Raw genomic sequence first — 26,914 nt, 5'->3', positions numbered from 1 at the left:
TTTTTTAAAAGAAAAATCGGCCGTTTTTCTCCCCGTCTATGGCCTGCATAAGCATTAGTGTGCCTGGGGGAGGGGGGGACCTTTGGCCTTTCCAAACACAGTAGATGCTCCAAGAATGTTTCCTTGAACTCTTGAAATGGTTAAAAAGGAAAGACACTCTAGATAGCCTGCACTGAGAATTGACTGTCATGATGACGTGTCAATGATTATTTGCTCTCATTTTTCAGGAGTGGTACTGCTTGCGGTTGAAGCTGGTAGAAATCCACCTTCACGTCCTCCACTCACCTTCACTCGTGGCCAGTGGATATTTTGTGGCCGCAGGCAAGAACTGGCATCGAGGACCTGCATAATGACCCTGGCATGCCAGAGGTGGTTTGGAAGCAGCACAGCAATTTGACGATCCTTTTCCTCTATGTTGGTTTTAGGGGTGCAGAATTGCTTCTCGTTCGTGAACGGACTGTCGCCGGATATCAGAGTCCCCATATTTTCAAGATATGTTTTAGCCATGTTGGCTTATTTTTATGTTATTTTTCAAGTGTGTCGCACCTAACCGCACAGTAGTGTGGTGCCATGCGTATTTGTGGCTGTGAATGGGGCTGTTTTTAATAGACGTGTGTAGGTGCAACAACGTTTTCATCATGGTACCTGCGCACATCTACATAGGGCATTGCATTTCTTTGCTGTGCTGGAAAATGTGTGTTCTTGCATGCGTTTCTGCACCACCAATGGTGTGAACAAGTCCTAAGGGCTGGTTCACACTATAGAAACAGTCTAGATGTGTTCCTGATGGGTTTTTTTCATGCCCTTTTGGCATGCATGTTTAGTGTGTTCCAGTACATTTTGGATGCGTTTTGGACATGTTTACATTGCATTTTTATATCCCTTCCACTTATTTTTTTCTATTTTCTTTGTATTCAATGTAGTTAGGGACATGTGCGTTTTAGTACATTCAAGGACGTTTCAATGTGTTCCAGTACAGTTCTGTGCAGAAACAATGCAGCGTGGTCAACTTTGTTTACAGCACCTGCAATGCACTGAAAATGCAAGCGCTGATGTGAACTATGACATTGACAACCATATAACCTTCTTTCTGTGCGTTTGTGATGCCGAAAAAGCAACTGAAACACATGTAGTGTGAACTGGCCCTAAAGTTTATTAGAGGTCAGGGAACGGGACTGACCAGGAATTGTGAATTCAATCAGACTAGTGGTGAGATACAATCAGCAATTGTATAATAATGTGAGATCTGAACTGTAGCTGATAGAAAATGAGACACATTCACTTGATCAGTAAATAGATAGTTAAAGAGTGGGGCGGTGATCCATAGATTTGCATATGGGACAGGTGATGACGGGGTGGGGGAGGGGGTCAAGTTGTATAAGGAGACAGATTTAAAAGAGAAAAATGTTACAATGAAATATACACGGCATGAAACTTGCACATTTCCTAATTGGCAGAAGAGTACATTCATCCACTTTCTAGTCATTAGGCAAAATCATAATTGTTTGATCAATATTCCTGGCACTGACACAACCCAGAAAATTGATCTCCATTTTTTAGGATGTAGCCATGACTGGGATTAGAACCCATGACCCAAGTGCTGTAAGTTCTGAGCTCTAACCACTAAACCACTGTGGGAAACACAGTTTGAGTTATAATGTAGAATAGTTCCATTGTTTGAAAATGATAGAGCGAGCGCTGGTCAAATGATATAGACTAGTAAAATGGTATTACACAAGATAAATATAACCACGAACAGTAGTGCATGAACTCGTGAAAGGTCATCCACCCCTGTGACAGTGTACTACACTATTGAGCACCTTTCTGGCTCCTGTGGCTGAGCTAATTCCTCCCCAGGACCATTTGGGCACCCACCCTGATGGATGGATGGATGGAGCTGGATGACTAACCCATAACTGCCAGCATACCGCTGCACCCCCAGATGTGTGATGTGTATAACCCATACACATTAATACTTTTGTTCTGGTGAGTGTAGACCAGTCCCAAGGGTGGTTTACCTTTCACGAGTTCATGCACTACTGTCCGTCACGGAGAGACCACACGTGCCATTCATAGGCACTCTCTGAGTTGGTACTCTCACACGAAGGACATTCCATTATTCAGGAATGATTCTATGAACTTATTTTAGCACCATTTACAATATTACATCATTGTTGCAATTCTTTGCACTTTTTGGTTTTTACATGCGTTCATTATTGATCACATGCATTTATAGCGCTGCACTTGTCTTTACCATAGAATAGTTACGTGATTAAAGAGAATGAAGATATATAATTATATTGGGAAATTAGAAGTATATAAATTATTTGAGATATAAGTGTGTAAATGTTTAACATTTGAGTACAGAATGTATGACATTCATTAGTAAATGCATTAGTTTCCTGATCATTTTGGAGACACAGCAAGAAAATAAATAGAAGAAAATAGAAAATTCTAATACAGGTGTACAGGTGTATTTATTACATTCTAAGAATTCTTTTGCCATCATGAAAACGCCAATGTTAATAAAGCCCGCGCTTGTGCGCCATCTAGCGAACATATCCGGTATTGCACCTAAAAATGTGCCAGTGATAGCAAAGTAGTCAATAGACGCTCGTCATTGATTGATTGATTGACCGGAGTCTGCCTGAATGGTCAGTCTCTGCTATTACACTCACATCTTAGTGAATCAGGGCCAATATGTCTCTCAGCAGATAGCTTAGGGTGTCTGCTTTCCAAAAAGGGGTCATTTGGGGGTGTTTGTTCTATCCTGGTATTTTAGCACCTCAAGAGATGTGATGGGCGGTCAGAAAGTAAAAGCTGTGTAAATTTCAAATTATCTATACCATAGTTTGTAGACGCTATAACTTTCACACAAAGCAATCAATATACACTTATTGGAATTATTTTTTACCAAAAACATGTAGCAGAATACATTTTGGCTTAAATTTATGACTAACTTTGAGTTTACGATATATTTTTTATAGCTGAAAGTAGAAAATATTGTTTTTTTTCAAAATTTTCGTGGTTTTTTTGTTTATAGCGCAGAAAATAAAAAGCGCACAGGTGATCAAATACCACCAAAAGAAAGCTCTATTTGTGTGAAGAAAAGGACGTAAATTTTGTTTGGGTACAGCATTGCATGACGGCGCAATTATCATTTGAATTAGTGCAGCGCCAAACAGCAAAAAAAGGCCTGGTCATTAAGGGGGGTAAATCCTCTGGGGCTCAAGTGGTTAACCTACATTTTGTCTCTACATCTATTACCAGCACCTTCAAAAAGTATATACATAGAATAAAGATGGATAGAGTAGGATAGATTTGAAATCACAGAGATCGTAAGCTCGAAAGAGCAGGGCCCTTGAACCCCTCTTGTATTGTTTGTTGCTGTATTGTCTCATGTTCTGTCCCCCACTATAATGTACAGCGCTGAGCAAACCTTTTTGGCGCTATATAAATCCTGTATATTAATCAATTCTAAACAAACTCCTATAAATACAGACAAGAGATCTAATATCTGAAATACAATGTGATTCAAATAGGATGGTGCAAAAGTAAAGCTGATTTATTCATAATGGAATGAACCTAACACAGCTGTAATAATGTGAAAAGACACATTAACTGTCCAAAGTTTTACTTCTGCATCACAAATGTTTGTTGTGAGCCTCACTGGTGACACGACAGATATCCACTTCTGTCCAGACTCCTGTCAGCATGTCCTCGGATATTGACTCCACTGCTTCTGTTATGCATCGTCTCAGGACATTCAGGTCCTGTGGCAGTGGGGGAACCTACACCAAGTCCTTGGTCTTGGTTTGGCGATCGCAGAGGCCAGAGCAACATCGGTGAATTGTTCTTTCATGCACGGCCGATCAAACGTTCTAGTAGGGTATCATTCAGGTGTCAGGGAATAGTGGAAGTGGAAGGAGGAGTGCCATCCTGCTGAAAGACAAGGTTGGGCAGATCTTCCTCCATCTGTAGCATAAGCCATTCTGTAATCATGTCTAGGTAAGAGCGGCCAGTGACAGTACCTTCAGCAAAAAAGAAGGAACCATACACTTTGCGCATGCTCGCTGCACAAATGGGACTCGCATTGAACATTTGTACTGCAGAGGTAAAACTGGGGCAGAAAATGTGTCTTTTCATGTTAATACAACTGTGTTAGGTTAATTCTGTAATGAATAAATCAACTTTACTTTTGCACAATCCTTTTTGAATACACTGTACATACGCTAGAAACAAGTCCATAGTGCTAACCATATGCGACTGGTCATAACACAAACCCATCTGTGTTTAGTCCTATGAAAAAATGGCAGCATTATCATGAAGAAAACACTACCAATCAGAAAATGTTTTCTAATCACTCTTCCTCAGCGTTGAGTGGCTGTGCCTGTGCATACATAACCCCATTAAGATTGTTCCATAATTCACAACATTACGTCTAGCATTCATAATGATTAACAGATTATCTACTTCTAACACAAGTATTTCTATTTTATCAAAGCCAAGGTCCTCTTGTTTGATCGTTGTGACCTATGTGCATGAAAAAAACAGGAATCACCCTATCCTTGACAGTTAAATTCAGTCAAGCGAAGTGAAGCTCAGAGCATCTCTAACTCACACTACAAGAAGAGAGGTGTGAAATTTCTTATTTTTGTATTAAACCATTTTCGGCAGAATCACAGAAGGTTGAACAATATGATGAGGAATAATAAGGAATAAACAAAGCTAAAACTATAAATATTTTTTGCAAAATAAAGTTATATATCCAATAACGAGTAAGCACATAATGAGGGGCTATGACTTTCTCAGACCAATCCAAATTAGTTGGTGTTAATGTGTTCATAAGATGCAAATGCAAAGTGCTTTCACCTCGTGTCTGACACTAGCAAAAAAAAAAAAAAAAAAACTATAGGCAGTCCAGGGTATAATTCCCACTGCTACCAGCATGTCTCAGTTTTGTAGCAAACCAATAACAAGAGCATGATCATAAACCCTGAAGATATTATTGCAGGTACAAAAATCTTATTGTGCTTCTCCTCCATTGAGAGACACAGGAAATCTTAAAGAGGAAATTCAGGTATGGAGATTTAATACAGTGGGGAAAATAATTATTTGATTCCCTGCAGATTTTGTAAGTTTGCCCATTTACAAATAAATGAAGGGTCTATAATTTTTATCATACATATATTTTAAATAAAAGACAGAATATCATCCAAAAGTCCAGAAAAAACACGATACAAATGTTTTAAACTGAGTTACACTTGTCAGGATAGAAGGAAAATCGGATGGGGCAAAATACCGTCAAATTCTTCAGGAAAATCTGCTGCCCTCTGCCAGAAAGTTGTCAATGGGAAGAAGGGTTACCTTCCAACATGACAGCAAAAAATGACCATACAGTGGTTGAAGGAGAAAAAGGTGAATGTCCTTGCAGTGCCTATTCAGAGCCCAAAACCCCATTGAAAATCTGTGGAATGATTTGAAGACTGCAGTCCACAAACAGTCACCATAAAATTTAACTAAATTTTGAGCAGTTCTGAAAAGAAGAGTGGGCAACTACTGCAAAGTTTAGATGTGCAAAGTTAGTAGCAGGGGTGTGGAAATTTTTTTGAAAACTACTTGTCCAAGGGACTAACTCTTTCCCAATCTACTTGTCCCTCACAACAATCTACTTGTTCTGAAAACAAATTAAAATTTTTAACCATAACCGTATTAAATTAAGGCTGACCATCCCTACACTCAGCAATCACACCTCTGATCATCCCTACAGAGGTGTCCTACTGAGCGTAGGGATGGTCAAAGGTGGCATGTTGAGCGTAGGGATGGTCAAAGGTGGCGTGCTGAGCGTAGGGATGGTCAAAGGTGGCGTGCTGAGCGTAGGGATGGTCGAAGGTGGCGTGCTGAGCGTAGGGATGGTCACAGGTGTCCTGCCGAGCATGGAGATGTTCAGAGGTGTCCTGCCACCTCTGACCATCCCCCCCACTCAGCCTGATATCTCTGATTATCCCTATGCTCAGCAATCACAGAGTACAATGCTGTGTGTGGATGTGGCAGGTGGAGTAGATGAGAAGTAATAGGACAGAGTTTGATATGTGTTGCCATTGATATGTCCTGTTTGGTGGTCCAAGTCCTGAAGCCGCCCACCGTGTGTGTTCTGCAGCAGAGAGGGATACAAACGGAGAGAAGGAGAACAAGAGTGCTGAGGTGAGGGGTGCAGGAAGGACGGCTTGTCTGCGTGTCCGAGGAGGAGGAGAGTAAGAGAAGTATGGGAGTGGCTGGGACTGAACGGGGCCACCGAACGGAGTGGATGCCTGAAGGAGCCGCAGAGCTAGTGAGAGGCCGCCAGAGAGAGGACTGCCTGTACAGGACAGCAGCATGAATAAGTTCACCGATGTCTGCTTCGCAAAAAACAAATGTAAACCCTGCTGCTTGCCCACGGCAGGGCTAAATGTAAATAAAAACCACCTACCTGACACCCAGAACTGCATGTCCCAGGTGTCGGGTGATATGAATTATACATCCCTATAGTAGACATATCCCAACAGACTAAATTCTGTACTTAAAGCAAAAGGTGGTGATCCTTTTACCAAGTCAGTGATTCTGTGTTTGATTTTTTTTTTTTTTTTTTCTGACATGTTGGTGTTGTATCTTTCACTTGGATGTTATAAGTTGCACTGAGTAAACAAAGCTGAATAAAATAAAAACTGTGTCTATCTTCATTCCTGGCTGCAAAGCAACAAAATGTTATTATTTTAAAGTGGGTGATTCTTTTTTATACCCACTGTATAGTATATACAAAGTTACATTGGTCCAAGAATTTGAACCTGAGACCCAAGAGTATGAAACTTTTTCTTAAGAAGGAACACTCTGAGATATGTCCAGGACCAAACCCTGAAACTTAAGCAATGAAACATTTCCAGTGATGATTTCTGAAGGTTCAAAATCTACTTGAATCACTGCACTGGACAGTCAGAGTTACTGCTTGAAAAAGCCCTTGCCAACTATTTCCTCTGCAGCATTTTGTCGAAGTATCCCATAATGGGAATACCATGCAAATACAACAGGGTCAAAACTGGAACCAGCAACTTTGGTGAATACCCAAGGTTCAGAACATTTGTTCTACTTCATTATTCTATTTTAATGCCTTGTTTGTTCCCACTGTTTTTGTACTGAAGTAAAAAGTATACACAAATAAAGGAAAAAAAACCAAAGGCCGAATGGCAGGAACACAAACTGGTAGCGCTGAGGCCTTACAGCAAAAAAACGTTGGTGCAATAGAAAGAGGAGCGCATGTAAGTAAGCATCTTTATGTCCACAGAACCAGAATGTCGGAATGGGTTGTTTCCATTTGGAATTTTGGAACACTCCAAGATATGGTGATGCCCCTTTTGGATTTGGGGCCAGTGAAAAGATTAGAGAAAAAAACCCTGAAAAATTCTGTAACAGGGACTTGGACTATCACATTTTGGTCCAGAAGGCCTGAGAGGGTCTCATGGAGATCAGCCAGTCTGTGAAGAGATAAAGAAAGTAGCCCCGAGACCCCACGTCTTGCATCCAGGCACCTGGTTTGCAAACTGTCCAGGAATCTGCAAATATCAAATCAAATCAATATCCTCTTGCTCTGGAGAGTGGGGGCGCACCTTCATGTGGAGGAAGCCATGTCTGAGGATCTAGCAGATATGGAATGCCAGACTTTGTAGATGGATGATAAGCCAAGCTTTGAGAGCCTAAAAACTGAGGCTGAGGGTGTGGAGAGGGAGATGACTGTGCGGTTTGCACCTCAGGCTTCTGCTGCTATAGAAGATGAGTTCTCTTGTCACCATAATATCCTTGTTGAGAACATCTACAGATGGTCCAAAGAGAAGTTGTCCCTCAAAGGTCATGCAGATGAAGCTCTTCTTAAAAGGCAGTAACTCAGTCCAGTACTTTAGCCTATGGCTTGATATAGTCAAGGCCAGAAAAGGGTGCAGGGTTGGGTTCACCAATGAGATCAGAGTAATGAAAAGGGCTTCCAGTTGCTTATGGGTTGAGTCCTTAACAACATGTGCATCCTCCACTGGTACAATAGTCGTGTTGTTAGGCGAGAAATGTCCAGTTGCACAGAGGAAAAGGATCACTGCTGAACAAATTCCATACCAAATGGTCACAAAGCCAGCAAAAAGTCAGGGAGAGCAAATCAGAGTGCTTCCAATCTGTATGCAGAAGCAGCTAGAAAATTGGGGGGGGAGCAAGAGAAAGTGGCCTCAAAGACCTTACATGACCCCAGGCTGGAAACAGCACTGGCAGAAGCAACAAGCTGTTCATCTAGCTTCAGGGTGGCTCACACTGCATCAATAGCCACATTGGTCTCCTTTAACTCAGGAATAATAGCAGAAGACTGTGACTCCTCAGGGGTTGAATGACTCAGAATCAGAGTCTCTGCAGGTGATGGCTCAAGAGTCACTAGGACCGTCGGTAAGTCAGACACAGAATATGATGCAAAAGTCTACCTGTGGCTTCTGCAATCAAAATCACTAAGTAATCTGCATCATAACATATTACAGGACCATACTAAAAGCCTCACTGAGAAGGCAGAGGACCCAGACACACCTGACTGTACAAAGAAGGACTTCAAGGAGGGAACAGACTCTAGCAGCTACAGACGTCAGTATCATCAGTGAGTTTGCAGCAAGAAGTCCCCAAATGATAAGGAAGTAAGCTGTAGGCACCCATTACAGTAGGACTGTCATGGGGTGTCCAGATTCTGACATGTTGCAGAATGGTTAGATAACATACAGGCTTAGGGTAAGAAGCAACACTTCAAGTACATGTGAAACTTGGACCATGGTGACAGGTGAGGGTCAGTGACCACAGGAAAGGATAGCCAGGGGTGACCAAAATCACTGTAAACAGGCAACAGGATCAGATCAAAGATCAATGTTCTACACAGCAGTCTGTGCACATATCTGAAAGAATTTGAAACTTAGGAGCACTCTCCTCTTAAAATAAACTTCCAAAAATCAAATGCAATGAAGGTTGCTATGTCACCTAGACACACTTAAGAATGCCTTTAAGTTTAAGCCTTTTCCTTTAACTTCCCACCCCTCCTCGGGTCGATCAAGATCATGTTAAGGAAGTGGAACTCCAAATGGTTATTTTGGTTTAGCCCAGGGGTGGGCAAACTTTTTGACTTGAGGGCCGCAATGGGTTCATATATTGGACCCGGGGGCCGGACCAAGAGTAGATGAATGATGTGTATGTGTCATCCATAGTAAGTATAGTAATATTCCCCCATAGTAAGCATAGTAATTAATCCCCCATATAGTAATTCATCCCCCATATAGTAATTCATCCCCCATAGTAATTCATCCCCCATATAGTAATTCATCCTCCATATAGTAATTCATCCCCCATATAGTAATTCATCCCCCATAGTAATTCATCCCCCATAGTAATTCATCCCCCATATAGTAATTCATCCCCCCTATAGTAATTCATCCCCCCTATAGTAATTCATCCCCCCTATAGTAATTCATCCCCCATAGTAATTCATCCCCCATATAGTAATTCATCCCCCATATAGTAATTCATCCCCCATATAGTAATTCATCCCCCATATAGTAATTCATCCCCCATAGTAATTCATCCCCCATATAGTAATTCATCCCCCCTATAGTAATTCATCCCCCCTATAGTAATTCATCCCCCCTATAGTAATTCATCCCCCATAGTAATTCATCCCCCATATAGTAATTCATCCCCCATATAGTAATTCATCCCCCATAGTAATTCATCCCCCATATAGTAATTCATCCCCATAGTAATTCATCCCCCATATAGTAATTCATCCCCCATAGTAATTCATCCCCCATATAGTAATTCATCCCCCATATAGTAATTCATCCCCCATAGTAATTCATCCCCCATATAGTAATTCATCCCCCATATAGTAATTCATCCCCCATAGTAATTCATCCCCCATATAGTAATTCATCCCCCATATAGTAATTCATCCCCCATATAGTAATTCATCCCCCATAGTAATTCATCCCCCATATAGTAATTCATCCCCCATAGTAATTCATCCCCCATAGTAATTCATCCCCCATATAGTAATTCATCCCCCATAGTAATTAATCCCCCATATAGTAATTCATCCCCCATATAGTAATTCATCCCCCATATAGTAATTCATCCCCCATATTAAGTCCCCAAGTCCCCCCTGTGTCAATTCACTTACCTTTGCTCCGCGCGTTCCTCTCGCCGTTCCGGTGTAGCATGAAAATCTGTCTCCTATGAGGATCTGTCCCCCTCGACGTATCTGCGCATGTGCCAGTTTCAGGCATTAGCAGCCGATCGGCGATCTCCGGCACATGCGCAGATACGTCGAGGGGGACAGATCCTCATAGGAGACAGATTTTCATGCTACACCGGTCTTCAGGGCGGACTGTGAGAGGAGCCTAGCGGGAGCCTAGCTCCGCGGGCCGGATTAAAAGGTCCGCCGGGCCGTAGTTTGCCCATTGCTGGTTTAGCCGCTGCAACATTATCAAAAGGACTTTACCTTAAATCTTATACATACTATCCTCCCTTCCAGTAGTGATTCCTTCGACCTTTCTGAACCACTTGCTGCCCCAGCCAATCCTGACACTTCTCACATATATGTAAAAATCTGCATTTTTTTTTTTTTTACTAGAAAATTACTTAGAACCCCCAAACATTCTACATTTCCTGAAAGCAAAGGCTCTGGAGAATAAAAAGGTGGTTGTTGCATTTTTACACACAATATTTTCACAGCAATTTATCAAATACAAATTTTCAGAAAAAAAATTACACTTTAATGAATTTAGTGCACACAAACACAACAATACCCAATTGTTTGGCAAAATATTAAAGATGACATTATGCTGAGTAAATTGATACCTACCGTGTTAGGCTTTAAAACTCCACATGCTTGTGAAATGGCAAATACAGTACCTAAAAATCTCCATAGGCAACGCTTTAAAAATTTTCACAGGTTACCAGTATAGAAATAAACAGGAGGTCTAGCACTAGAATTATTGCTCTCACTCTTATGTTCATGACAATACCTTATATGTGTGGTGCGATCACTGTTTACATATGCGACCTACGTATTTGTTTGCACTTGTGCATGAGCACAAGGGGATTGGCTCACTATATATCCATTCTCAACCCCCCCCCCCCCTCCACCCCCTTCCCCCCAAAAAAACAACAATCTTGGCTAGAGTTACGCTTTATATAACTGTGGAAATGTAAAACTTACCCAAAGTCAGCAAAATGCTCCTTATAACAGCTGCTTTCTGTAATCGACTTTGTTTTTTCATGAAGACATTTAGCATCCTAGTGTCATTTTGGAAAAAGGGATTCCTTATGATTCCCAGAATATAAGCACCTTGAATTTCTCTGAGCATCCACAAAAAGACTAAAAGTACAATGAGGCAGTAGCTCACAATGGCCTGTGGGCTTTGTAAGGAAAATGTTGAATAACAAAAGTGATGTAACAGGCTAGACTCAAGCAGGACCAAGCTCAGGATGACACAGTAAAACAACGGCTCTTTCCAAGTCATTTTCCAGTGGAAGCCATCACTAATTCTTGTACACCTGCTGCTTTTACTGAGGAGGACAATTGCAATCTCTGTTAAATTAAGACTGAGGATGAAGCCAAATCCACTTATGAACAAAACAACGCCAATGGAATTTGGAATGAAATAGGCTGATATGGTTACTCCAGCTGATATGATAAAAGTGATTAACAACCTGAAACAAAAAGAAACAAATGAAAATATTAAAGTGTATCAAATGTAAAAAAAAATAAACACTGAAGTGTATCAAATGTAAAGTAATATAAATAAGTCATTAATACATATTATGTACATTTTTTTTTCTCCTCTTTCTCAAATTATGTTTGGTAATCTTGCCAGTAGGGATTCTCCCTGTCGCATGGTGACAATGCTGCACCTGTAGCATGTCACTGATGGAGCATAGTTGTCACCCTGTGCTTCCGAGAAAGACAGGCTGATATGCCAACAGCAGCCTGTTTTGTACTGAGCATGCCTGACACACTTTCTGAAATGTCCCTAAAACTATCAATGACAGTGGTTTTTAGGACTGTGCACCTGAGGCTATGTTCAGGGCAAGTTTATTTACAAATAACAAAATAGATAGCTCTTAGACTAGGTTCACACTGCTGTGATACGAATTTGATCCAACATTCAGTGGATGCAACTTTGATAAGGTTTGTATATTCTATGGGGGCAAAAATCTCACTGTAATTGCAGTGAGTACAGGAACCTTTTCCAAAATCACTCCATTGACGTTATTTATTATTCTTGAAGAAGGAGCATTGCGCATGCTCCGTAACACGTCACTGCCCCACGCTCACATCACTTCCGGTCTACATTCTATCTCAGTGGTTCTTAACCTGGGTTCGATCGAACCCCAGGGGTTCGGTGAGTCAGTCTCGCGGGTTCGGCGGAGGTGAAGACCCACACCCGACTCATATGATTCGTGCAGTAAATATTCATTATTATGTTTTTGTTTTTGTGTGAAAATCATGTTTTAATGGTTTTGTTCTTTGTTCTTAACGGTTTTGTTCATTTTGTGCACCTATGTATAAATATATACCTAAATATATACCTATGTTTTGAATTTTAAAAATCATATTTTATTTTTATAATTAAGAAGGGTTCAGTGAATGCGCATATGAAACTGGTGGGGTTCAGTACCTCCAACAAGGTTAAGAACCACTGTTCTATCTGGATAGCCTGCTTTCCAGCGTTTCCGGAAGAGCGGCGGCCATCTTGGCACCTCACCCTGAGCTCCCCCTGGAGCTGCTGGCTGGCACAGCAGGCTGCTATACAGTGGAAAGAGCCCTGCACAATGACGAACCCCTTATGAGCCTGTTATTTATTCTATCCTGTAAGTGTTTTTAACCATACTTATTAAAGCCTATTTGGACTTATTGCACTTAGAAGCCCCACTTTAAGCTCATTGGAGCTTTTTCAAGTCCTTTGGAGGATATATAAGATGACTAACAAGTCAGCACATGGCAGATGCAGCCTGGTATGTCTACACACCACAATAACTGGGTATGATATGACTTATACTCTGCTGGACAACTACAGTGATACATTTAAAGGCACAGTAATGACTATATGTGCTTAGTACTTGGTCTTTGAACCTTTCTGAATATATTTGCCACTGTTTACTTATTATAGGCAAACAATCCAGAAGTGGTCTCTCTCTCTCCTTGATAAACTCGTTTTGGGTTTTTTGGAGTTAAGTCATTACCAGACCCCTTTTTCCCCAGTAAGTGCATTTATTTCTGAAAATTGCTTAGTGATGTTTCACTCTTGTTGGCATATCTTTATTACCTATATTTATATGTATTATCTATTTTACACAGCACCACCTTATCAGTATCAATGTGCAGACCAACACCTGGTTTGCCACTGGTATGGTTGGGCGGGCCGCTCCAGGAGATGTTTGAGCAGCAGCTATCGTTTTGCAACTTTCCTTCTCTGTGTTTCCTGTTCATCATTGCTGTTAGAGGCTTATGAAATCCTTGGCTGCATCCATGGAAACTAATGTCTTTCAATTCCCTGGCGGTTCTTTTTCATTTCTCCTGTCCCCACATGGGGCCATGTAAGTTTTTAATTACACTCCAAGTTGAAAATTCCTATGTACAAAGACATATACTAATATGTATGTTTGTTGCAGGTGTCATGCCTTTTGAGCACCTCTGAAGAAGAGACGGTGATTGGTCTCGAAAAGCGTCAGATGCAATACATGCATGACTGATCTTCATAATATTACTATTGAGTCACCAGCTCTTGATAATACCACCACACTTTGTATGTCTTTTTTAAGATTGTATAAAATAAAAATTGATAATTTTTAATTGTTGACCTATCCGTTCATTATTTGATAAACCTGTACCTTTAAAGTCCCATCAACAAGAGGACCTCTCTACTGCATGTTTTCAGAGATGGTCACACCTCTTGTATTGTATCCCTCCCCTTTTCTATTGCGCTTAGAAGCACCTGCTTGTCTCTTCTCTCCTTCACCCAGAGTCTGCTTCATACTCTTATTAGTGCTGCCCAGTGCATGTCTCCATTCCGCCACAAACTACTGGTTGTCATCTTCTCATCCAAGGTCCCCTTTACAGATGTGCCCTATGAACGTTTTTTTCTAGAAGCCAGTACTGAGCATGCTGGAAAACCAGCATCCAATCAGTGCCATTGGCTGCCAGTGCTGATCAATGTGTTCTGGCGAAGGGGCAGTCCCCCTGTCAGAACACAATAGCTAAGCAGGGGAGATCGCCACACTAACATTGCTGGGCCTGCTGGGTTAAACAAAAAAAAAAAAAACTTTAGGTGTGTATCCAGATTTAATCTAACTATTCTTAAAAATGTCCCCCCCTCCTACCTATCCTGCCTAAGCTGGATTTGTGTACTTACCTATTTTTTTTTCTACCTAATCAGTTTTTATTTTCATATCAATAGAGTTCAGAAAAGGGAAGCAAAAAAAACAAAACTCTTTCCATATACAAAAAAATCAATAATGTGCACACATGCATTTTATATAAAATAACCTCCTCTAATTTTTACCTACTCTTTTTTTCTAAATTGCTATGGCTTTCTTAACTACAAGATATAGGGTAATAGCAATCCCAAACAAGAATACACACACAAAAAAAAAGAGAAAAATCCCAATTCCATGTGTCCATATATAAAATTCCCTTTTTTAGATCTGCTCCTGGTCATGTGATCTTGCAGCTCTAGCTTTCCTATTTCAGTGAACAGCTGCTACAGGGGAGAAGACGGAGTGCCGACAATGGCTAGGCCATGGGAGCCTATGGCTGATATCATGGCTTTTGGGATTCCAAGCCATTGTTGAGCGCTTTCTTGACCAGCCAGGACTAAAAATAGGTAAGTGCATATACCTTTTTATACAGGTTAGGAAAAACAGATAGGAGAGAACATTTTTAAAAATAAAGACTTAGGCTTTTCTTCCACTTTAATATTATGTAGTTGTCTATTCAGCCAGCAGGTTGGGCTCTAGTCTCCTTTTCACGTGTAGCATTGTATCCTTTTCAGCTGTTGCTATCCCATTGCACACTGTGATTCCATTGTCATATATATATTTAAATATATCTATATATTTCCTGTAGGCTGTATTTAAAATGTGAATTTTTTTACTTAGTTATTAGACTTTAAAGAAAAGATACAAAAGCCTTATAATATTTTGATTACACTGCAATAACCTTATGAATGTATAAAATGAAAGCAAAATAAAGTTACCGCAAGTTACTGGACATTGGCGATCCTCCCAAGACAAAGTCCAGAGTCTGCTCCATTCCCCAGAGGACTAGTGCATCAAGAGGGGGTAGAATTCCCAAAGCCCAAAGAAATGGCAGAAACAGGAATATGACATGTAAGATTTTGTTGGCCCAAACTAAAGCTGGCACAGACACAACAAACCTACAGAGAAAGAGAAGTTGTTCATTTTGTATACACAACCTTGTATATAGGAAAAGATCAGTATTAGAGGGAAAACTCAAATTTAAAATTATCACTGAAGATAAAAAGTATCGTCTCATTTTAAAGAATGTTGATTACATGCAGCTGGAACAGTTTTATAATTAATGGCAAACCTGGCCAACTCAAATATGATGAAAAGATTTTAAACAACCTATAAAATGGGAGATTCAAGTATTTAAATGAAATGAAAATTACATCTTTTCCTGTAAAAGATGAGTTTGGTCCCCCCCTCCCCCCAAACTTACTGAGATTTCCTATTGGTCCTGATAGACAGCCTCATCGATCAAAAAGAAGCTTGGATGAGTGGGAGCAAGCTTGGTTTTTATAGGTAAAGCGAAGATCCACATATTATTTCACCTGGCTAAATCTCAAAATTTACTGACACTTTTACATGTACGTGCTCTCAAGGTAACGTCTGCTAATGTATCTATTCACAATATGCAGAGTTTGAGTTGTCTGGCTAGTGACAGGTGTGCTTTAAAGGATTAGTTCACCTCCAAAGTTGAATAATGCCCTTTCTGTAGGTGTAGGCCATTTACAAACTGTACTTCCCAAAACCAGGCTGAAAGAATCTCCCAGAGATAACATCCTCCATTATGCCTAGTTGCTAAGACATTGCCAAGGCACTCCCAGCTGTTACTGCTCACCCCCACCATCACAGGAGCAAGTTCTCAAAACGTTTCACATGTGTAGTTCACCATCTGCTCTGTTGCAGCTCCACTGTGCTCTAAGCTACTGTGACTGGGAAAAGATAGTGCATGCAAGGGGATTTGAATTAAAGAAAAAAAGCCTGTTTCTGTGATGGTGAGGGATAGCCAGTAAAAGCTGGGAGTGTCTTAGCAATGTCGTAGCAAGAAGGCATGACAGAGGGATTCCATCTCTAGGAGTTTTTCAGCCATGCTTCAAGGGGAACATAAATGGCCTACACCTTCAGCAAGGACATTATTGAATTTTGGTCAAAGATTCACAGTTTGTGTCAGGGATCTCAGCGGCAAGTGACTCCGCGCATGCGCGGATCACCGATCCATACGATCCGACAGACTCTGAGACCTGTACGGCGGCTGCCGCGCATGCACACTTGCGATCGCGGCCGCTCGCCCGGCACCAATCGCAGGGCAGGGCGCACTATTTAAACCTGCCCTGCACTGACACTCATTGCCGTATGGTCTTTTCTCCTGTGTTCCTGTGATCCTAGATTTGTTGCTGACCCTGCCTGAACTTGACCTCCACTGACTTCTCCTGCTCTGATCCTCTGGCTAGTCTGACCTCTCTTCTGCACATTCCCATACCTGATCCGAACTCCTGTTGCCGACCCCTGCGAGTGACCTGACTATTCTTCTGCCTGCCGCTTTGTACTACGCTGATCCCACTGTTACTGAACCGGCTCGTTGACCACGCTTACTACTCTGCCATCCATCCATCCCGCTCGGATCCAGTCTTCCACCTCTTAACGTCAGGCTCTCTACCTACATATACCTCTGGCGGGTCCCTCTACCACGGACGGGGGGTACTCAGGGGTCGCGACCTGGTCCTTGTCTGCTCCAAGCCCATCCCCACCATCAGGGGCCCTGGTGAACAAGCAGACTGGGGCTTAGACTCCGTGCCCTGGGGAATCCTGTCCTGTGGACTGCTAGAGGCCCCGCTAGGTGGTTCATAACAGAACCATACGGCCATGACGGAGCCTGGAAGAGGACCATCCCCACTGGAAAACATATGTCAGCATTTGGCGACACTAACACAAGCCTTCCAATCGCTGCAGGAGGGTTACACACACCTCGATGGCCGAATTCAGACATTGGTCGCACCAGCGGCTCCACCTCAATGCTCGGGTTCCGCCACTGCAGCAGGAGAACCCTCAGAACCTCCCAGCCAGGCAGTAGTCACGTTGCCTCCACCGGAGCCTCACGTACCGTTACCGGAATGCTTCAGCGGGGATCGAACAAAATTCAGGGCCTTCCGGAACACCTGCCAGCTGTACTTTAGCCTGCAGCCCCGGACATTTTCTTCTGAAGCAGTGAAGGTCGGTTTCATCATTTCCTTACTCCTGGATCAGCCCCAGGGCTGGGCCCACCGGCTGCTGGAGACCCACGACCCCCACCCAGGGTCCATGACCGACTTTTTTAATGCGATGGCAGTCCTCTATGACGATCCGCAGCGGGCAGCATCCACGGAATCGGCCCTGTATTCTCTCCGGCAGGGCCACCGGGCAGTGGAGGAATATGCAGCTGAATTCAGACGCTGGATGGGGGACACCCGGTGGAATGATGCCGCATTACGCCACCAGTTCCGCATGGGCCTGTCTGAAGCACTTAAAGATGAGTTAGCCAGGGTGGGCCTGCCTGACGATCTGAAAGATCTCATCACCCTGGCCATACAGATCGACCGCAGACTACGGGAACGCAGGTTAGAGAGGTCAAGCCCAGAACCAGGACCCCCATGGGTACTAGCCCACACTCCAGTCCAAACCCTGCCAGGAAGAGGCTCAAACTTGGATCCTGGGGGAACACCAATACCTAGGCAACTCGGGCGGGCACGACCATCACTATCAGTGGAGGAACGCCAGAGACGATGGGAGAACAACCTCTGTCTATACTGTGGGGGAACTGGTCATGTGGTGCGTTCTTGCCCAGCGAAATTGGGTAAGTGTGCTTCCATTTTCTCTACTGTTTCCTCTAAACGTAGTAATCACGCCAATTATTTAGCCATACCCGTGTCTTTTCAACTCCCAGGGAGAACTGTGTCAGCAACAGCAATTATCAATTCCGGGGCTTGTAGTTGCTTTATTGATCTAGATTTTGCCACCCAACAGAATATTCCTCTCCAGACCAGGGAACACGGGCTTAATATCTTTTTAGCAGATGGGTCACGTATTAAGTCAGGGCTGGTGGACCGGGAGACCCCACCTATCCGTACCACAGTAGGTAACCATCACCGGGAGCTCCTTCGTTTGGATGCTATCGCATCCCCTCTGTTTCCAGTTATCCTGGGACTCCCGTGGTTGCAGGCACACAATCCCCAAATTGATTGGAAGATGGGGCCTGTCCAGTTCCCGTCATCTTATTGCCAGGAACATTGTCACGCCCCAACCTCTGTGATTCCCCAGTCGCTTTTCTGTATTGATGGGGACACCGAGCTTATCCAGATCATTCCCCCGGCCTACCACGACTACTTAGACGTTTTTAGTAAGCGGGGTGCTGACACTTGCCTATGACTGTCCCATCGACCTCCTACCCGGATCCGAGATTCCGTTCGGACGGATTTTCCCCCTATCAGAGCGAGAGTTGGAGGTGCTCAAGGAGTACATTGACGAGAACCTCGAGAAGGGGTTTATCCGCCCCTCCACGTCACCGGCCGGGGCGGGAATCTTCTTTGTCGAAAAAAAGGATAAGTCACTCAGACCCTGTATCGACTACCGTGACTTGAACAGGATTACGGTTAAGAATCGTTACCCCCTTCCTTTGGTCCCGGAACTGTTCCAAAGGTTAAAGACAGCAGCCATATTTACCAAGTTAGATTTGAGGGGCGCATATAACTTGGTGCGCATAAGGGAGGGGGACGAGTGGAAGACTGCATTCCGCACAAGATTCGGGCACTTCGAATATCTTGTCATGCCCTTCGGATTGTGCAATGCCCCAGCCACATTTCAGCATTTTATTAATGACATATTCCGAGATTATCTGGACATTTTTGTGGTAGTATACTTGGATGACATCTTGATCTTTTCCCCTTCTCTGGAAGACCATAGGGGTCATGTCAGAAATGTGTTGGAACGTTTACGCCAACATGGGCTGTATGCGAAAGCTGACAAATGCAGCTTCGAGCAGCACAGCATTGCATTTTTGGGGTTGATCATCTCCACCACGGGAGTTGCGATGGATCCCCAGAAGGTCTCGGCAATCTTAGAATGGCCAGTACCCACAGACAAGAAGGGCGTACAATGCTTTATAGGATTTGCCAATTTCTACCGAAAGTTTATTAAGAACTTTTCAGGCCTCGTGTTTCCCATTACGCAGCTCACCAAACAGGGAACCCGTTTTCGGTGGACGCCCGAGGCTCAAGCAGCATTTGAGACTTTGAAGAAGCTGTTTACTACTGCCCCTATCCTTAGCCATCCTGACTCCTCCCTGCCGTACATTTTGGAAGTGGACGCTTCGGAGAACGCAGTTGGGGCCATCCTGTCCCAACGAAAGGGTACCAAGGAAATTATGCACCTGGAAGCATTTTTCTCTAGGAAGTTGACGTCCGCAGAGAGAAATTATGATATTGGCGACCGGGAGCTTCTGGCTTTCAAGACAGCGCTGGAGGAGTGGAGGTATCTACTGGAAGGGGCCCTACATCCAATCTTGATTTTTACTGACCATAAGAATCTGGAATACCTGAGGACAGCCAAATGTCTGAGACCACGCCAAGCAAGATGGGCACTCTTCTTTGCCAGATTCGCGTTCCACATCACGTACCGACCCGAGTCCAAGAATACAAAGCCAGATGCTCTCTCACGTATGTTTGAAGACCAGAAGAAGTTCCTCGACCAGACACCATCCTGTCCACAGGAAACTTCCTTGCCCTCCAGACGGAGCTACGCTCCAGGCTTCAAACCGCATCCATAGGAATGCCAAGCCCACGTGGGGTATCTCTACAGATTAAGGAGGGTCTCTGTTGGAAAGAAGGGCGAATCATGGTACCTGAGGAGGTCCGAACCTTAGTACTGGGGCACTGCCATGATCATCCTCTAGCAGGACATTTTGGAAATGCGAAGACTCTAGAGTTACTCCAGCGGACGTTCTGGTGGCCAAACATGGCGAAAGACTGTGAACTATATGTGAAAACCTGCGCCATGTGTCAGAGAAACAAGCCCACCAGAAGTAAGGCCTGGGGTCTACTACGACCGTTGCCCATACCGGATCGGTCATGGCAGATGATCTCAATGGATTTCATAGTGGAGCTCCCACTGTCTCATTCGGTGATTTTCGTAATTGTGGATCGGTTGTCAAAGATGGCCCATTTCCTGCCGCTAAAAAATACACCCTCAGCTATGGAAACAGCACAGATTTTCGTGAAGGAAGTAGTGAAACTCCATGCTGTTCCAGAAAACATTGTCTCGGATCGAGGGGTCCAATTTACGTCAAAGGTCTGGAGAGCATTATGTGAGCTTCTGGGAATCAAGCTGTCCCTTTCATCGGCCTACCACCCTCAGACAAATGGGCAGACAGAAAGGACAAACCAGACGCTGGAACAGTACTTACGATGTTACACGTCTTTTCTCCAAGACGACTGGCTGCCACTCCTGCCATTAGCGGAGTTCGCGTATAATAACACAAAGCATTCTGCTACAGGGCAATCCCCCTTCTTCGCTAATTACGGGTTTTACCCCACATTTTTACCTGACCTGATTCCGGAAAGCCCGGTCCCGGCTACACAGAACATGCTAGATTTTTTTTCCACCAATAAAAAGGTACTTCAAGAAGCCATATCAAAGGCCCAAGAGGACAGTAAGAGGGCCTTCGACAGGAAAAGAAGAGGTGAATTAAGCTTGCAACCAGGAGACCAGGTCTGGCTAGCTACTACCAATTTGAGGATGTCTTGCGCCTCGAAAAAGTTGGGACCAAAATTTATAGGCCCATTCCGGGTGAAACGGAGGATCAATGAGGTGGCATATGAGCTGGCACTCCCAGGAAACTTCAAGATTCACCCAGTGTTTCATGTGTCGTTACTGAAGCCAGCAACGCCAGATCCCTTCCTGGACCAAAGGTCCAGCTCCAGAGCCTATAACCATTAACGAACAGGAAGAATTCGAGGTTGAGGCAATCATCGATTGCAGGAAAAGAGGCGGTCAGACACAGTTCCTAATTAAGTGAAAGGGCTATGGCCCTGAAGAGAATTCATGGGAACCGGCCCAAAATGTTCACGCCCCTAGACTGGTTCGGGAGTTCTATCGTAACCACCCACGGAGGAGAGATCGGTTGGGCATCCGGAGGATGCCCGTAGGGAGGGGGCAATGTCAGGGATCGCAGCGGCAAGTGACTCCGCGCGTGCGCGGATCACCGATCCATACGATCCGACGAACTCTGAGACCTGTACGCCGGTGGCCGCGCATGCGCACTCGCGATCGTGGCCACTCGCCCGGCACCAATAGCAGGGCAGGGCGCACTATTTAAACCTGCCCTGCACTGACGCCCATTGCCATATGGTCTTTTCTCCTGTGTTCCTGTGATCCTAGATTTGTTGTTGACCCTGCCTGAACCTGACCTCCGCTGACTTCTCCTGCTCTGATCCTCTGGCTAGTCTGACCACTCTTCTGCACATTCCCATACCTGATCCGAACTCCTGTTGCCGACCCCTGCGAGTGACCTGACTATTCTTCTGCCTGCCGCCTTGTACTACGCTGATCCCACTGTTACTGAACTGGCTCGTTGACCACGCTTACTACTCTGCCATCCATCCATCCCGCTCGGATCCAGTCTTCCACCTCTTAACGTCAGGCTCTCTACCTACATATACCTCTGGCGGGTCCCTCTACCACGGACGGGGGGTACTCAGGGGTCGCGACCTGGTCCTTGTCTGCTCCAAGCCCATCCCCACCATCAGGGGCCCTGCTGAACAAGCAGACTGGGGCTTAGACTCCGCGCCCTGGGGATTCCTGTCCTGTGGACTGCTAGAGGCCCCGCTAGGTGGTTCATAACAGTTTGTTTTTATCTACATGCAGTTTTTTGTGGGGATGAAATAACTCTTTAGAAGAGAAGTGCGGGATTAAAAAAACAAAAAAACAAACTCACCTAGGTGGATCCATCATCAGATCGATGTCCTCCGCTGGCTCTACACTGAGAACTGAATGATCACACCGTTGAACGCTCAGTTCTTCCCTCTGCTCTAAGCAGAGAGCCACGCTGTTAGTCACAGGCTCTCTGCTCTGCCCCTCATTAGCTCACTAGAGCGACGGGCTAGGGAGGAGAGGGAGCAGTTGGCTTAGTCTCTGAGAGGCTGAGCCAACTGCCAGTCCAGGCTTTTGGGTATTCCCGATAATCTTTTCAGAGCCTGCACCGGATCTGTTAGCTGAAAACGGGTCACAGGAGTGCAGAACGGACTGCACTTCTATGATTCATAGGAGAAATATAGCCAAAAACGGTTTGGCTATACTTCTCCTTTACATCACTGGAATGAAACAAGTATTCTGACATTGCTTGCCACATACTTGTTCTGGGTCTGTGGGTAGAACATCTTGAGACCAGAATCAGCCAGGTAACAAACATTTGCAGAAGTTCAGCAATGGCAGCTTACATAATCATAAAACATTTATTTCACACCGAGCAGGTGGTGGAAGGTTGGATATATACAGTTGTGTTCAAAATAATAGCAATGTGTTGAAAAAAGTGAATAAAGCGCAAAATCCTTCTAATAGCTTTTATTTCCATACACACAAATGCATTGGGAACACGACACATTCTATTCCAAATCAAAACATGAAGAAAAATAGATCAAATTTGTGTTGTTCCTCTAAAAAAATTGAAGAAAAGTGAATACTAGACTGTTCAAAAAAATAGCAGTGTTTGTATTCTTCTTTACAAACTCAAACATTCACTATATAAACTGAAAAATGTTTGAAGATTTTGCTGTCCTTTAAATCACTTAATTAATATTTAGTTGTATAACCACTGTTTCTGAGAACTGCTGTACATCTGTGTTGCATGGAGTCAACCAACTTCTGGCACCTGTGAACAGGTATTCCAGCCCAGGATGATTGGACTACATTCCACAGTTCTTGTTGGTCTGGAACCAAGATGTTGCACATTTACTGGTGTGTTTGGGGTCGTTGTCTTGTTGGAACACCCATTTCAAGGGCACTTCCTCTTCAGCATAAGGCAGCATGACCTCTTCAAGTATTCTGATGTATTCAAACTGATCCATGATCCCTGGTATGCGATAAATAGGCCCAACACTGTAGTATGAAAAACATCCCCATATCATGATGCTTGTGCAACCATGCTTCACTGTCTTCACAGTGTACTGTGGCTTGAATTCAGTGTTTGGGGGTCGTCTGACAAACTGTCTCCGGCCACTAGACCCAAAAAGAACAATCTTACTTTCATCAGTCCACAAAATGTTGCGCCATTACTATTTAGGCCAGTCAATATGCTCTTTGGCAAATTGTAACCTCTTCAGCACATCTTTTTTTCAACAGTGGGACTTTGCGGGGGCTTCTTGCAGATAGCTTGGCTTCACATAGGCGTCTTCTAATTGTAACAGTACTCACAGGTAATTTTAGATCTTCTTTGATCTTCCTGGAGCTGATTGTTGGCTGAGTCCTTGCCATTTTGGCTATTCTTCTATTCATTCGAATGGTAGTTTTTTGCTTTCTTCCACGTCTTTCAGTTTTTGGTTGCCATTTTAAAGCATTTGCGATCATTTTAGCTGAGCAGCCTATCATTTTCTGCACTTCTTTATGTTTTCCCCTCTCCAATCAACTTTTTAATCAAGGTACGCTGTTCTTCTAAACAATGTCTGGAACGACCCATTTTCCTCAGAATTTCAGAGAGAAATGCACTGTAACCAGCATGTACAACATTTGCTGCCTTCCTTCTTTAAATAAGGGCAATAACTGCCACTTGTTTTTCAAAGAATGAATGACCTCACTAATAGAACTCCACACTGCTATTATTTTGAACATGCCCCTTTCAATTAGTGATTCAATTACAGAGAATCAGCAGCATGCATGTCATGACTGTTGGGTCTGTTGGATTTCTATTACTCTACTACACCTGCTAGTAAATTATTTGCCATGTAGAAATATTTCTACCAAAAACAGTGATTGATCAGGTTAGTGATGTCTGACTGCTATTATGTTGAACACAACTGTACCTTCTGTGTCTCCATTTGGGAGAAACCGCTGTCACAAGTTTAGTTTCCTTATCATCTATGAAGGCCTTAAGGACATTGAGACAGTCTCACTTCAAAATTCACCAGTGTTTTTTTTACCTTACTATAAGGAAAACCAAACAAAGGAAGTTTGACAGTATTTTCCAACTTTAAACTGACCATATCTATAAGGGCAGAGACATGAACCCTGTTTTGAAAAACCTACATAAAGAGTATCAAAGTTTAACACGAAGGCTGGTTAGCTGATCTGTTGTCATTATACATAATAGGCTATCCAACTGCAATCACCTACCAGACATATACATTTCTGGAGCCCTGATGGCAAAATCTCAATGCCCAAATTTCCGTATCTGCTCATTTATCACGTTTTAGAAGGGTGTTTCACTCTCCCAGATGAATCCATTTTACGCTACGAAGAATGTAGTAAAAGAACCAAGTCAACTCCAGATGCCTGAAAGCCCACTGTGTAGGGGATTTTGCCACCGTGGGTCATCAGAGATATAATACTGCCTTGGAAAGCTGCACACAACAATGAAAAATATCACAAAACTTCTAATACATATCAACAGAAGTTTAGGTTACCTGTATGCAAGGTCCACAGCAATGAAAGCCAAAATATAGACAGGTCGCAGAAGAGGTGTAATTTCATAGGTGTCTTGAGCATGAAAAGTTGCTGTCTCAGTGGCGGAGTTTACAATTAGAGCATATTCACCTATACAAATAGTTATCCAACCAAATATAAAAATCATAACCGTCCCTCCTAAGTTGCCATACAGCAAGTCTAATCTGTACGGTAATAAGTACCATGTCCCTGATCCACATAGCACCCCAGCAAGAATGGAATGAAAAATAACGTTTGCTATGAACTTCTTGCCAGGGATAATGAACTTTACAGTTTCTGAGCCCAGACAGCCGGAAAAGTCATAATCATCCTCATCGGTGAGGGTGTTTTGATTCTGTAGTCTTTCTACAGTAGAAGTTCTCCGTCGGGCATACTGGTTTAAAAGTTGTATAATAAAGGAAACAACCAGCATTAGTCCTCCAGAGAGTACCGCTGCATAGTAATCCTGAATGATTCTGACTTCGCACAAAACAGTGCCCACACCGCCCAATACCCATGGTGTCAGAAAGAGGATGACCTGATTGATATATATGTAAGGAGGGGCACTGTATCCTAATTTGAATCGAGGACCGCCCAAAACAGTTTGAGGAAAGCGTTTCCAGACGAATTCCTGCTTGTAGTCGTTCAGTAAAGGAACATCAGGACCCATTCTTTATAGTCACAAATATGGATAGGCTTTCATCATTTGTGTAGCTAAATGACAATACCTACAGAGAGAGACACAAAGACATAGTGAATTAGGAAAAAATAAGCATTACATAAATAAATGAGTTGATAAATTAGAAAAGCATTAGTACAGATTTCTCAAGAAACTTTAAAAAATATGATGTGTGTCTCTATATGTGCATGGGTGTGAGCAGTGACGTTGCTAGTGTTGGACACACAGACCACATGCCCTGCATCTCCTGTGGGGTCTCCAAGGCCCAGACACCATGATCATCAGCCACTGCAGCAGCCAGCATCTTTTTCTGTGAGAACAATAAACGTCAGAACCGAGGAAAGCTTCCCCTAGGCTTCTCCATTGCTCTGATGTACCACATGACACAAAACAATGGGGAAAACAAGAGAGGAAGGACATTCTGCTGTTCTGTGTTTTTGTGTCTGAGGTCTGTAAGTTCAGGAAGGAAGAGGGCAATAGTACTGGTGGGGGGACACGGTGACGTCTAGGGGTGGGGGGTAGGTACGTTACGCAAACTGGCCCCCTGCATTTTGTGCATTATGTACTCCTGCATTTTGTGCGTTATGTACTCTTGCATTTTGTGCGTTATGTACTCTGTCATGTAATCTGTGTGTTATGTACTTCTGCCCCCTGAACTCTGTGTATTACGTATTCCTGATTTCTGCATGCTGTATTACATACACCTGACCCCTGCGCATTCCTCCCAAACCAATGCAATATGTGCATTAAGTGCTCCTGACCCTTTGACCTTTTCATCACTTAATAGTAGTGCACCGAAATTAAAATTCTGGTGCCGAAACCGAAAATTCAGGATACACTTGGCCAAAAACAAAAACCGAAATGGAATATATTTTTCAAACGCAATTTTTTGGGAAAAAAATACACTTTAATAAATTAACACATACAATATATACCCCAATTTTTTTGTAAAATATAAAAGATGATGTTATGCTGAGTAAATAGATACCCAACATGCCATGCTTTAAAATTGCGCATGCTCATGGAATGGTGCCAAACTATGGTACTTAAAAATCGTCCTGGGTGATGCTTTAAAAATTTCTACAGGCTACCAGTTTAAAGTTACAGAGGAGGTCTAATGCTAGAATTATTGCTCCTGCTTTGACGTTCGTGGTGACATTTCACATGTGTGGTTTAAACACCACTTACATATGTGGGAGTGGCCTATGTTTGTGTTCACCACTG

At 43.2% G+C, this 26,914-nt stretch overlaps 1 protein-coding gene across 3 annotated transcripts in view; it reads right to left on the bottom strand.

Annotated features, from left to right (window-relative positions):
• The window catches only part of PCNX4 (pecanex 4), a 150,477-nt gene that overhangs the window by 67,509 nt on the left and 56,054 nt on the right, over window positions 1-26,914 (bottom strand). For all 3 annotated transcript variants that reach the window (XM_089676543.1, XM_089676544.1, XM_089676545.1), the window contains 3 exons: window positions 24,993-25,739; window positions 15,300-15,479; window positions 11,261-11,754 (listed from right to left, as the gene is read on the bottom strand). In XM_089676543.1, coding sequence (XP_089532669.1) covers window positions 11,261-11,754; window positions 15,300-15,479; window positions 24,993-25,681 — 1,363 coding nt within the window. In that variant the 5' untranslated portion in view covers window positions 25,682-25,739. The remainder of the gene's footprint in view (window positions 1-11,260; window positions 11,755-15,299; window positions 15,480-24,992; window positions 25,740-26,914) is intronic.

The sequence above is a fragment of the Staurois parvus genome, unplaced genomic scaffold (assembly GCF_062004578.1).
Source record: "Staurois parvus isolate SC_StPar_1 unplaced genomic scaffold, SC_StPar_1.0 ptg000171l, whole genome shotgun sequence".
Classification (NCBI taxonomy): Eukaryota; Metazoa; Chordata; class Amphibia; order Anura; family Ranidae; genus Staurois; species Staurois parvus.
This window is presented reverse-complemented; position numbering and strand designations above follow the sequence as displayed.